A 13,584-nucleotide genomic window follows, 5' to 3' on the forward strand; every position below is an offset into this window, starting at 1 on the left:
GTGCTGCTGGTGGTGGTGGTGGTGCTGCTGCTGCTGGTGCTGGTGGTGGTGCTGGTGGTGGTGCTGGTGGTGCTGGTGGTGCTGGTGGTGGTGCTGCTGCTGCTGCTGCTGGTGCTGCTGCTATAGTCGTCGTCGCCATTATAGTTGCTACTGGTACTTTTGCACTTATTACTGTCGTCGTAGCAAGAGGAAATTATATTTCTCTATAGCGAGAAGTTTGTTTTCGGAGTTACAACAGAACGCTGCTCTTGGTCTATTGTTATTATTTTTTTCGTAATCCAACATCTTTTAAAATTGGAAGAATGAATAAAATTCTGTCTTCACAAAAATGCAAAAATGCAAAACAATTATCACACCCCTAAAAAGGAGGGGCAATCACTAACTGTTACCACCACGATCCAGGCAATGCAAGCAAAATACTTGTTAAATAAAACTGTGAATGCTTGGTTAAACACTTACAAGTTACGGAGTTCCATCTTGTATAAATTCACAGGCTGACGGCCATAATAATAATAATATAATAATAATTTCTAACAAGTTCATTGTTAGAAAGGTTATTGTTAACGTAATGTCACTAGTGAGAAATCATTGAAATAATTAGAGATCGCTATAAAAAAACATTGGCGGTGATGACAACAGATTTACTACAGAGTGCAATGATTTACCGTTGTTAACGATATCTCTTCGAATTCTGCGTTCTAATTCTGCAGTTGTACTTTCCTCTTGTCATTCTGGGTCGATATAAAAAAGTAAGAGTAATATACTGAAGTGATTTTAATTGGCTGTACTCTTCCCTTGAAATATGCGGACTTGTCTTTGTTAGAAACTGTTGTTGTTGTTGTTGTTTTTAAGATGGTGACCTGGCAGAATCGTTAACACGCTGGACAAAATTCTTTGTGGCATTTCGTCCGGCTTTACGCTCTAAGCTCAAATTCCGCCCAGATCGACTTTGTCCTTCATCCTTTCGGAGCCGATAAAATAAGTACCAGTCAAGTACTGGGGGTCGATGTAAATTGCTAGCCCTCTCCCACAAAATTCCAGGCATTGTGCTTTTAGTAGAAAGGATTATTATTATTATTATTATTAAAAGAGACGAGCTGACAGAATCGTTAGTATATCAGACGAAATGTTTTCGTGGCATTTCGTCCGTCTTTACGTTCTGAGTTCAAATTTCACTGCAGTCGACTTTGCCTTTCATACCTTCGAAGTCGGTAAGTACCAGTCAAGTACTGGGTCGATGCAATCGACTTCCGCCCTCTCTTCAAAAACTGTTGGCTGGTCCTGTGCCAATGAGGTGATATATAGAAACCTGGTGATGGATAAGGGCAATGACGTTCTCGGAGAAACTCTAGGCGTCGACGAAGATAAACTAGGCGGTCTGTTTCGAGGGACTTTGTGGCCTGGTACTACCATGAATAACTTCCAGAAATCCCTGGCCTGGCAGTGCTATCGAGGAGCACTACCGGTTCGAGATAAACTGTACAGGCATAGAAGCACTATCAGGCGAGACTGTCCAAGATGTGCGCAGAGCGACGAAATTGTTCTCATACACTTGAGCAATGTCCGAGTATTGCTGACTTGTGGAATTATGTCGATCAGCTGTTATTGCGATCAGCTGTTATCAGCCGAATCCATCGTTAGGATCACTCCAAGGCAGGGTAGGTGGTGTTCCTCTGTCTAGTGGCTATGGTAATAGAGGTTGTGTAGTGGACGAGGCTGAAGGAATTAAGGAAAGGCACTTTCCTCTTCGGTTAAGTTCTCTTCGACGTTTTTAAGTTCCACTTAGAAAGAAAAGAGGAGGTGGAGGGGGAAGCGCTACTTCTCAGGGAATTAGTGAAAAGATGGATGACCGTAGTAAAAATGGTTTGAGTGACTGGCCCTACTCTAAGTGTGCACCTGTAGATTAGAGAGCATGAGAGAGGACTCATGGTAGTCAAGGTAATCCTGGATCTGTGGGGTTCCTTGATTGGTCCTGGTTTGACTTTCTCGTGTATCAGGACGACTGCATCATTCATGCCATCATATACTAAGTATACTTTTATCGCATTTCACCGTCTTTTCCATTTCTTTTACCTCATCCTTTATGTAAATCCCGACACAAATTATTGTCTGTCCTTGTGATGTCCCCCGTCATCTATACCCCTGTGGCTAATAAAAGAAAATATTATGATTATTATTATTATTATTATTATTATTATTATTATTATTATTATTATTAAGGTGGGTTGGCAGAATCGTTAGCATGGCGGGCAAAATGCTTAGCAGCATTTCGTCCGTCTTTACTCTCTGGGTTTAAATTCCGCGCAGTCGACTTTGCCTTTTATCCTTTCAGGGTTCATAAAACAAGTACCAGTTGATCACTGGGGTCGATATAAACGACTCACTCCTTTCCCCGAAATTGCTGACCTTGTGTCAAAATCTGAAACCATTATTATTATTATTTGGTTTGACTCAGGTTCGGTCTTATTCTTGATAAGATTTATGTGGGTAGCGGGTTACTACTTGTAACCTTAGGTATCCACAAGTTTTCAATAGTCTTTCGAGTTCTTAGAACCCTCCTAATAACCCTTTCTGTCCAGAAGAGACAAACTTTCTGTGGAAGCTCTACAGGGCATTCTATTCCAACCTCTTTCAGCCATTTGTCTATATCTTTACTTACTGTTCCCAACGCACTATTATTATTATTATCATTATTCAATAGTAACACTTCGAGCTGGCAGAAACGTTAGCACGCCGGGCGAAATGCTTAGCGGTATTTCGTCTGTCTTTACGTTCTGAGTTCAAATTCCGCCGAGGTTGGCTTTGCCTTTCATCCTTTCGGGGTCGATAAATTAAGTATCAGTTGCGTACTGGGGTCGATCTAATCGGCTGGCTCGCTCCCCCAAAATTTCGGGCCTTGTACCTAGAGTAGAAAAGATTATTATGCAGTAGTCTTATTTTTATCGCGTGGTTTCTCTGCCCTACCGAGCGCAGCTCTGTGTGCCTTGAGTGTGTGTTGTGGTTTGTTGTGCTGCTCTTATTTTCACCGTATTGAAAGTGTTTTACGTAAGATGTGTGTAGAGCCTAGTAGTGTTATTTTCTGTATGTTATATATACTTGTAAGTCCTGGTATTTTAGTTATGTATTTGTCTGACTGCTTTTTTATCATCCCTAATGCGCCTACAGTGATAGGAATTGTTTCTGCTTTTAGACTCCACATTCGAGTTCCAGATCTTTGTATTTTGAAAGTTTCTCCGTTTCTCCGTTTCTTTTAGAGAAACATTGTCATCTATTGGTATTGATACATCGATTAGAAAACATTTTTTTTTCTTGGTGATCTCTGACAACTATATCCGACCTATTGGCCTTAATTTTTCTATTTATGTGTATTGGCATATCTCAGAGTATGGTTGCTTTCTCATTTTCTATGACCTTTTCTGGAGTGTGCCTATACCATCTTTTTTTTTCTGTTATTCCATAGTGTTAGCATAGCTTCCAGTGTTTATAGGTCCCAACTCTGTCGTGTCTGTGAATATATTCCTTCTTAGCCAGATTGCTGCTGCTGCTGACGACGACGACGACGACGACGACGACGACGACGACGACGACGACGACGACGACGACGATGATGACGATGATGATGATGATGATGTATTTCCAACTGTCTGACGTCTACCAGACTACATAGATTTTTTTTTTTTTAAATATATTATGATATCTGGGCAGGCAGTGTCTTAGAATATCACGGCCATACTGTTGTTCATGTACCGGGTTTATTATGAGCTTACAACATTTACATCCAGTTATGGTGTTGAGGCATTTAATGTGGATGTAACTTTTTGTATCGCCTTTGCGAAGCTAGGACAGCCTGAAATGATGTGATCAATTGGTTTTTCTTTGCACAGGATATTAGCTGCTTGCTTCCCCACCCCACCATTTTTTTATATATCTGGCCTGTTAACCAATTACTTTTTACAGCTATAATCACACCTTCCAGAGTTTTTGAGACATTGGTACCTCCCATATTGATGCATTCTGTCTTTATCCAGGATTATTCTTTTTATTTCTGTTCTAATTTTACATTTTGTTTTTCACCTTTTCTGTAATTTTGTTTTTATTTAAACCTATTTCCTCAAGAACTCTCTACTTGAATGGACGATAAACAAAACTTGACTGTAAAAAGGATTTAGATAATCCTATCAGGTGGTGCTATTAAGTTAGACATGGCCTGGACCAATCTTTGGTCGAAACATATCTAAGTTTATCTAAGTTTACCAGCCTGTTAGACTTTTCACTTTTGTGTATTCATATAGAAATAAAAAATGTTCTGATTTTCATCTTCATATTTCCTTATTATACTAATCAGTATTCCTCTGCTTGAGTCTAAATGTTTTATAGACTCATATTGTCATATGTCTATGTAAGTAATAAGCTTATTCCATCCATGTTAGTTTATGGTAGTTGGTTCGAAAACCAGTTAATAGCTTTATTGTTTGTTTGTATTTTTAATTTTCCTATCTAGGGACTTCAGTTCCCCTTGCTTATATCTAAGCTGTAGATTATGACTGGGGTGGTTGGTGTTATATATACTCGTCTTTTTTTTTTTTTTTTTTTTTTTTTTCATTGAGTTTCTTTGGCACTTCAAGATAATGTCTTTAAGGTTTTAAAACCTTTCGGACGGAAACGTTAGTTTATAGTTTCTCCATAAAATGTTTAACCACTTCATTTCTTTATGTAGTCAAATCTAGATAAAAGAGCAATGGAGAAAAGGAGTCTCCTTGAGATATTTCTATTATGGGAATTAAAGCAGTTTTTTTTTATCATTCTCTTTATCTGGTAATTTCATTGAGGGATTTCTTTTCCGTATGGGGTAGCTGACATATTTAGTATAGGACTACCTTAATAATATCTAGAAGTATGGTATGCTGTTGCAAGATTTTTAGAGTTCAAACACGCATTCTTAAATTTTTATTTCTTTTTCTGTTGTCTTCAAAAATTCCTCAATATATCTCTTTTCCAGGACCTTCCTCCTCCATTTGGTGTTGAGATGTTCACATTTGATTCTGTTAAAAGAATTCCTTTAAAAACCTAGTTTTCTATGATCATTTGTCAATTCTAGACGAAAGAGTAATTGCGATAAGGACATAAGGATTATAATGATCAGTGTTATCATTGTCATCATTATCCTGTTCATTATGATCTTCATTATTCTCATCATCATCATCGTTGCCTTGATGCCATTGTCTTTGTTACTAAGAATCTTTTCCTACAATTACAGTCCAGTAAAATTAACTAGTAGATCACAGGAATTTATTAACGCCTAAGATTAACGGAAAAGATTGCATACATACAAACATAAATTTTCTTATACATACATACATACAAACATACATACTGTTGTACGAGAGCACGATGCCCCCTGGCAAGAATGGACTGGACCACTACATATAAATACTAGAGATCTGAGTAAGTCAGAGAGTTCATGCCAGTTCCCGAGTCGTTTGATTCCCTGTTAGTCGCTTGTTGTTTAATTGTTGAAGGTCTACTGTACCTAATTGTTGAATAATCGAAATTGTTGAATTGGTGTTCGTTACCAGTTAATTTTTGTTTTCTTCCCCATTTGTGGGTGAAGTCGTTAATAACAACGTTATGGAGAGACAACCAGTTCCAGCAGGCAGTTACGCTGCAGTAACGGGGAAAAGTTTGACAGCAGATATCTTCCAAGTAAGAGAAATTCAACTGGAGGAGACAAATTTTAAGAAATACAATGAACTGTTAAGAAAGGAAGGAGACAGCCTGAGGTTGACGCCGCCCAAGGAAATTATGGAAAAGACAGAAAAAAGGACAGTAATATACAGAACGCTGTCTATCGCTACAAAAAGAGTTGAAATAGCTGCAGCAGGGGTGGCCGAATAATGCTTGAAAGAGAATAAAAGCCTCACTACGCATTACACCAGAGGCAAGAAATATGGCACAGTGGAGGTACGCTTCGCGAGCGAACAAGAAGCGATAAAACATTCCACTGTGCCTTTAAGATCCACTGAGTGGGTACTACTGCCAACCTACTGTGGCAAACGTGCGGCCAGAGTTAGGATTGGTAGAGTGTCCCCAGAGATTGACGAGGCATGGCTGGTGGCAGCCATCCTCTACAACACAGAGGAGGAGACTAAAATCTTCAAAATTACAAGAACAGCGGAGGTGAACCAATGGGAATACGGCCTTGAGGTGACGGTCCACGTCAGTCTACCAGACCTCCACTAAATTTCAGAGAAAGTATTGTTACCGGACGAGACGAAGTTAAGAGTTGTAGTGGAGGGAAGACCTCCCATATGTTTTCAGTGTGGAGTATGGGGACACATGAAAGCTAAGTGTCCCCAGAAACACGAAGAGAAGGTGACGGAGATGGAACAGCAAGGAGAGGTAGAGGTGCAAGGCGTAGAGGAGCAGAGACCAGCGGAAAATATGGAAGAAAGGTACACAGTGGTGAAGAGGAAGAAAAGACAAGAAAACGCAGACTCGCCACCAAAGAGTCCCATGAAGAAAAGAAAAGGAAGTGTAGAGGAGAGACAAGGTTTACCAAAAGGAGGAAAAGCGAACGAGCAGAAAAATTAAGCGAGAAAGACGAAGAGAGAAAACAGAGAACGATACTAGCAACTAGCACGGAGGGGAAAGTAAAAGGACAGGAAATAAAAGGAAGATAGAAGAGAAATAACAACAACATCGAGTGAGAGACAAGCAAAGAAGAAATAGATGGTAACACAAGCAACAGCAGAAGAGATTAGCGATGGAAATCTATCGCTGGCGGCAAGTCGTCGAACTCCACGCGTACTCCTGTTGGGTTTATTTTGTGAGGTAAAAATAGCAATGCAAGGGATACTGTTAGGAAGGAGTTCGTGAATACATTCAAAGAGTTAGATGTGAAGGTCACTATAGATTCCTATCTTAGCATTGTTTAATTTTTCTGACATATCTTAAGTTTAGGTACAGTAAGCACTGACTCCTATTGTAAACCTAACTGGAAATTGCAGTGTATTAATATGGATTTTCTTATAGGTGTGGATGATATTAGTGAAAAGAGGGTCTATGGAATGTGCGGATAATACTTTCGAACATATTTTGGTATTACCTGAAAAAAATATGTATGTTTTTAAAATTATTAAATTTTGTTAAATTTGTGTAAAATACCTTGAAATGGTTAGATTATTCTTTAACACTGTTGTAATCCAACGTCAGACTGTTATAACGTCCACTCCGGTATAGCAGTATAGTTATTTAGACAAGACACGACTACCTTAACTTCTCGACGTCACCGTATTTATAACGACTATTACATACCACTCGTCACGTGGGAGGGGTGTTCCATTATTACTATTATCCCCATAACAAGCACTTATCTTGTTTTATGATATTGAGAATGTCAAATTCAAATGGTTCCGGTCTTTTTGTTCATAGGTATGTATTTTCGATATCTCAAGCCTTAACTCTTTTCCTTGTTATAGCACAACAAATAAACCCACATACACACAAATAATATAATAATACATCTTTAACATAAACAAATACGCGCAAAATTGCCTAACCAACGCTCATAAAATATTCAAAGAAATTGTTCGCATATAGATGAATTAATCAATTCTGTGCTCTCGCGTTCGGCAGGTGTTTTGACCGCTATGTGCTGCACTAATGATCTAATATGCCATCTATTTCTTTGAATTGTAGTCTGCCGAAAACTCTGGAAGTCAGTCAAGGCAAACACTACGAAAACTCTAACGAATGGACATTCTTTATTTTACCACAGGGTGGAAAGAAATTAGACTATATAACCTTGACAAATTTAAAGAGATTTTAGATTTTGCTAATTGTTCGTGAAAATCCTTAAGAAACGCCTTGGCATTCTCTTCCCCTTCCCCTTGGCCTTTTGGTGGGGTTTTTTCTGTAGGTGATTTTTATCATCTATAATTAAATTTTAACCAATGATTTTTTTAAACCATTATCTGATTGCTGCTCAAACAAAAACTCTTTGAATTATTGAAATGTTCCTGAACATTTGTTCTTATCGTTTTAATAATCATTTCTTAGATACTGGAAAATAATCATTTCTCTTCCGATAAATATTCATCTACTATTTTTTTTCGTTGCTAAACACGTAGTTCTTTCCGCGCTGAATTTATTGGCCTAGAATTTGTTGTAATCTCTTTAGCATACTTCTTTAGCACACTTCGACGGATTTTGTTAATGGAAATAATTTGTCTCACTTCTTTATTGACTCTTTCTTAAGCCTTTTTTATATGTGAATCTCAATCGTTTGTTCTACTAACACACTATGAAATAGTGACATCTCTGTCAAATCTTATTTACTAATGCTAAAACGTATTACCTTTAACTTCCATCTCATTCTCTTGATTAGATATTTGCTCTTTTCAATTAGGCACTTAATTTTTTTCTGTAATATCAAAAGCATTCTTTGCAGAAATTTTTGTGGGTTATTGTTCCATTTTCAGTTATTGTAGCCTTATGTGTTGACAGTTTTCGACAAAGTAAAGAGAACCGTTTTGTTTGGTGAAAATGTTTGTGCTTACAAGTGGAAAAAGTACATTATTGGGATCTGAAGGGTTTTGAATAATCAATTAAATAGCGATAATTTATATTTCGATGAGTTTACGAATATTTTTACTTATGTATCATCATGCGACTCTCCATCTTCAAACGAATAAATAGTCGTCTACGTGAAACTCAGATCAGAGTAATGATTCAGACATCTTTGCCTTCAATTAAAATATACACATTCCTTGTATTCAGTATTTTTACTACACATACTCTGATCTTTTTTCTACTTCGCTACTCTCTCTCTCTCTCCCTCTCTCTCTCTCTCTTCCTATATATATATATATATATATATTTATTTATTTATTTATTTATTCACACACACACACATATATAGTTATTCCGTTAACGTGGTAGAGTACAGTATAAAGTTCATCCACCTTCAGAATTTCCCAGTACTATCCGGTAGTATTATTATATACTTCCAAGTTTAAGTTTGGGCATTCGTCGTGTGGTAATATAAAATTGAAGAAATTGGAGTGAACAAGGAGTACGGTTGGACAGTTATTTTTTAATCGCTACAATTGTTTCAACGCAACGTAGTTCTTCAAAAATACAGGTATTTGATTATGCAACTGTTTGTTTGCATAATGAGATCTAATTGTGCTTCCTCAGGCGATCTGCGAGTGTTGTCTCCGTTAGTTTAAACATCGTCGACTTCAAGGTCATCCCCTCCGTCCGGCATAGTTTGAATTTAGTAGTAGCTGATAGACTCATGGTGTGTGGTACCAGAGTAAGTTTGGCGGACTGCTATGAATGGTAGTACATGGCTATTTGAACGGGATTGGTGTTGCTAGGACAATTCATTCTCGGGTATTTCGTCGTCGGTTAATTTATCCCCGGTCAATTCGTCGTTGATCAATTCATCCCCAGTTCAATTCGTCACAGACCAATTCGTCCCAAAATACTCTTAGATGTGATTTTCGAGGGAAAGTTTAGAACAATCACTTTAGAATTAAAATTGTCGCTGGACAGTTTCAGATATTTTTTCCCTTCTTTAACCTCCTCTCTCTCTTTCTCTCTCTCTTGCCCTCTCTTAAATATCTGCGCTGAACAAAGCTTACAAACAAAGATTTTCAAGCAAATCGAATTAAATTTATTCACTACGCCTACCCATCAACATGACTACCTTCAGAGAAAGGAAAAATCAAAGTGGTCGATCAAGAAAATTATATATATAGAGAAAGAGAGAGGGGGGGGGGAGATTATCTTTGGGATCTATGATTTGCTGACAATATGTATGTATGTATGCTAGCCGGGGAGCTCGACCCTGCCTGGATGTTGAAATTTACCTCTTCATTCAGAGAACAAGCCGAATACTAAACCTTCTCCTGAACATGAGAATTGAATATCCATTTTTCCTCTTGCACAATACCTATATTGTTAAATTAGGTCATTTGAAAGTTGTACTTCATATTGACAGACAGGTAGATAGATAGTCGATGTACGCAATTGAGATAGTATTGAATTAAAATGGACATTTGTAATGTCTATACATCGTTGAAAGGTATGATATTGTGGCTTTTGTCTGAGAGAAAATCTCTTAGACATGTTGTGATAAGAAAGAAAAGGACAAGGACAGCGAAGAGTTAACTAAATTATTTGAAATCAGCATTTTTCTGGTGTAGTTTTGAGTTTCGTGGTCAAGAAGTCGGCCAATGTAATTTGTTTAACAGATTTCCTCGGCAACATAATTAATAAATGAATAATCAATTAAAAGATATTGTTGTTGATTTATTGATCGAACTTGAGTAGACGGCAATGGGGTAACTTTAAGTGTTTCAAGTTAATTGACAGATAATGAAAATTATGTAAAATGTATATGTATATATGTGTGTGTGCGTGTAAGCGTACGAATGTATACGTGTACACGTATGCACATGTGTGTGTCTGTATGTGTATGTGCATAGTTACACACACGTACCCATACACACATGCATAATTGCATAGTCATGAATATTTGTGTGCGTGTGTATGCATGTATATTTGTGTGTGTGTATATATATATAACACAAAAATGGAATGAACAGGCTTTAATTCAAACCACAACAATTGTTTCTATACATTAGCAATAGCTGTGTACTCGCACGTCATCAGGTGAGAGTACTGCTGGATCGCCCATAGTTTCGAATGCTTACAGACAAAAGAGATGAGGAATTCTTCAAATATATATTTTGGCAACATTACTATCCATTTTCATAAAAGGCGAGACATGTCTATGCTAAAGAAAAGACTTAATAGGAAGTTGTGATTTGGTTTGTCATGGTTTCGATTAAAGCCTGTTCATTTCATCCAGTTGTATTATAATTTTTTTTTTTTAATTCTGCGTACACCAGCGGATTTCCACATGCATATCCAGTAAAAGGAGGATCCCAAAACTTTGAAATGCACGTTATTATTAAATGTGTGAGTGTGTGTGTGAGAGAGAGAGAGAGAGAGAGAGAGAGAGAGAAAGAGAGAGAGAGAGAGATACCATACCGTTTTTTCTTTCAAAAATATTGTATCTTGGACTGTATTATCCAATATGGCCATCTTTTCCTTTAATGCGGTGGGATTTAATGGATATTTGCCTACTATTTATAGCAAGTCAAGCTACCGTGTACAGGCTCATTTTAATAGTTGTTGCTATTGTTGTTGTTCGACCCAAGCCAGATCTAATTAAGATCACCTATGATCGAAAAGTATAGAATATCATCCAACGTGTCTTTAAGACACTGCAATAAGATTTGAGGAAGCTCTGGCTACTATTTCTAGCATCCGTTTCTTATGACAGAATGGTGTGATTTAAAAGACTTTTGCATCAACCGTCTTTATAGAGGCTCCCGCGATGGATTATTTCTTTTACTAGAGATTCGCTTATATAATTTATGTGATACATGACACAGAATCGTGCCTCACATGAGATGCAAGCTTTGAGAGTAACATTTAATGAGTGTGACTCGAGAGACCTGTAAAAAGGTTTACAATAACCACACTGATACACTGAAGAGTTTGAATTCAGCCAACATGTAGAACAAAAACAATCTCGGAAAGTAAATAATCTTTTCTGCACAAGGGCCGAAATTTTGGGGGAGAGGACTAGTCGATTAAATTGACCCCAGTACGCAACTGGTACTTAATTTATCGACCCTGAAAGGATGAAAGGCAAAGTCGACCTCGGTGGAATTTGAACTCAGAACGTGTAAAGACAGACGAAATACCGCTAAGCATTTCGCCCGGCATACTAACGTTTCTTATTTCTTTACTGCCCACAAGGGGCTACACACAGAGGGGACAAAACAAGGACAGACAAACGGATGATTAAGTCGATTAGATCGACCCCAGTGCATAACTGGTACTTATTTAATTGACCCCGAAAGGATGAAAGGCAAAGTCGACCTCGGTGGAATTTGAACTCAGAAAGTAAAGACAGACGAAATACCGCAAAGCATTTCGCCCGGTGTGCTAACGTTTCTGCCAGCTCGCCGCCTTTCGGAAAGTAAATAATACCGTAGAAATTCTAAGAATCTATTAATATAAGCAACCTATACTTCATGAAAATTTAAGATTACTTACAGTAAAACGTCAGAAGAATGCTGTTTCTGACAACGTTCTTCTGACATTACGGCTAATGTAATTAAATTGACGAAAGAAAACTAAGTGATTTACAAAATACAGATTATAATTCTGAGTTTAATTTTTCCTCAAAAAATCACAGAGGTTGGTTTTCCAAGGAAACTGAGCAATGTTCAGCCACTGTAAATGTAACTGACTCTCAGCTAAACCCTTGTCCAAGCAATTTTTTATTGTGAAAATATACAACCTGAAGATTGTATCGTTCAAAGAAGAATCTAAATTGCAATCTACTTGTAGAAGCTACTTGTAATAGCCCAATCAACCATTTGTATTTTAAGCAATAAGTGTTTGGTATATTATATTTATTAGTGAGTTTTTAACTAAAAACAAAACAGAATATTGGTGTTATTGCTATTGTTCTTTATCCTAAGGCTAACCTCTGATCGAGCAGCCCTATAATCAAAAGCATTTGTGATCTCACTTCTTTTTCCAAGACACAATACACTTAGAATCTCCGCAGCCAACACTACCCTCTTTTCTAAGAATAAAATGAATAGTTTTATGGATATTTAGCTGTTATATCCAATAGTAGCTATTCGATCCACTGAGGAAACGATCCCTTGTTAATAAAATGGTAAAAAAATGTGAGATTATCGTTTTATGTTTTCTCAACTAAAATAATTTCACATTAAATGTTTGAAATATTGATACGTTGTAAGTAAAATCTATAAAAATGACTAAGAAAAATATTTTAATCAAATTGTTAGGTAGGAACCTGAAGAAATATAAATACAATTTTCCATTTTGTTTACTGGGAATAATTGCAAATAAATTAATGGTATATTACTTTTTATCAGCTTTAACAATCTATTTCCATTTCTATTGCAGGAGTATCATCCGAAAATATATCATCACTAATTGGTAAGTGCATATGTTTGCGCGCACGCGTGTGTGTGTGTGTGTGTGTGTGTGTGTGATACAAAATTTAAGCTATGTATTCACTGAACATTCTGGATATGGCTTAATATTTTCTTTTTGCTCTAAATATTTTACAAGTACTAAAGTATATATTTTATCAAAAGAAAATTATTGCAGCTATAACATGCCATAAGCACAAGCAGACACATATATTCATACACACATACACACAAAATTAACATTTCAAAAAGAATAGAAACTAACAAACAAAATAAATCATTGCATAATTGTATGACGATGTTTGCAGCAATTCGGAAAATTTGGTTAAACGACCAACACACATGTACGTAGGAGAGTGAAACGCAGAATGAAAAAACTTCTAACACTTCTGATGACAATGTTATTTTGCTTTGCTTTATTTTGTTTTTCTGGGAGGGGGGGCGTTTCTTTTTGGAACTTTGCATTTTTGTTTTTTCAGAAAAATATTGCCAATTTGTCTTTTTTTCATCCTAAATTAATTTTTAATAG

At 36.9% G+C, this 13,584-nt stretch overlaps 1 protein-coding gene across 1 annotated transcript in view; it reads left to right on the forward strand.

Moving 5' to 3' along the window:
* LOC106872136 (uncharacterized) overlaps nucleotides 1-13,584 on the forward strand; it is a 310,976-nt gene that overhangs the window by 288,181 nt on the left and 9,211 nt on the right. Inside the window, exon 5 of the mRNA XM_014919008.2 lies at nucleotides 13,027-13,059. Within this exon, the coding sequence (XP_014774494.1) occupies nucleotides 13,027-13,059 (33 nt within the window). The remainder of the gene's footprint in view (nucleotides 1-13,026; nucleotides 13,060-13,584) is intronic.

The sequence above is a fragment of the Octopus bimaculoides genome, chromosome 2, assembly GCF_001194135.2.
Source record: "Octopus bimaculoides isolate UCB-OBI-ISO-001 chromosome 2, ASM119413v2, whole genome shotgun sequence".
Taxonomy (NCBI): Eukaryota; Metazoa; Mollusca; class Cephalopoda; order Octopoda; family Octopodidae; genus Octopus; species Octopus bimaculoides.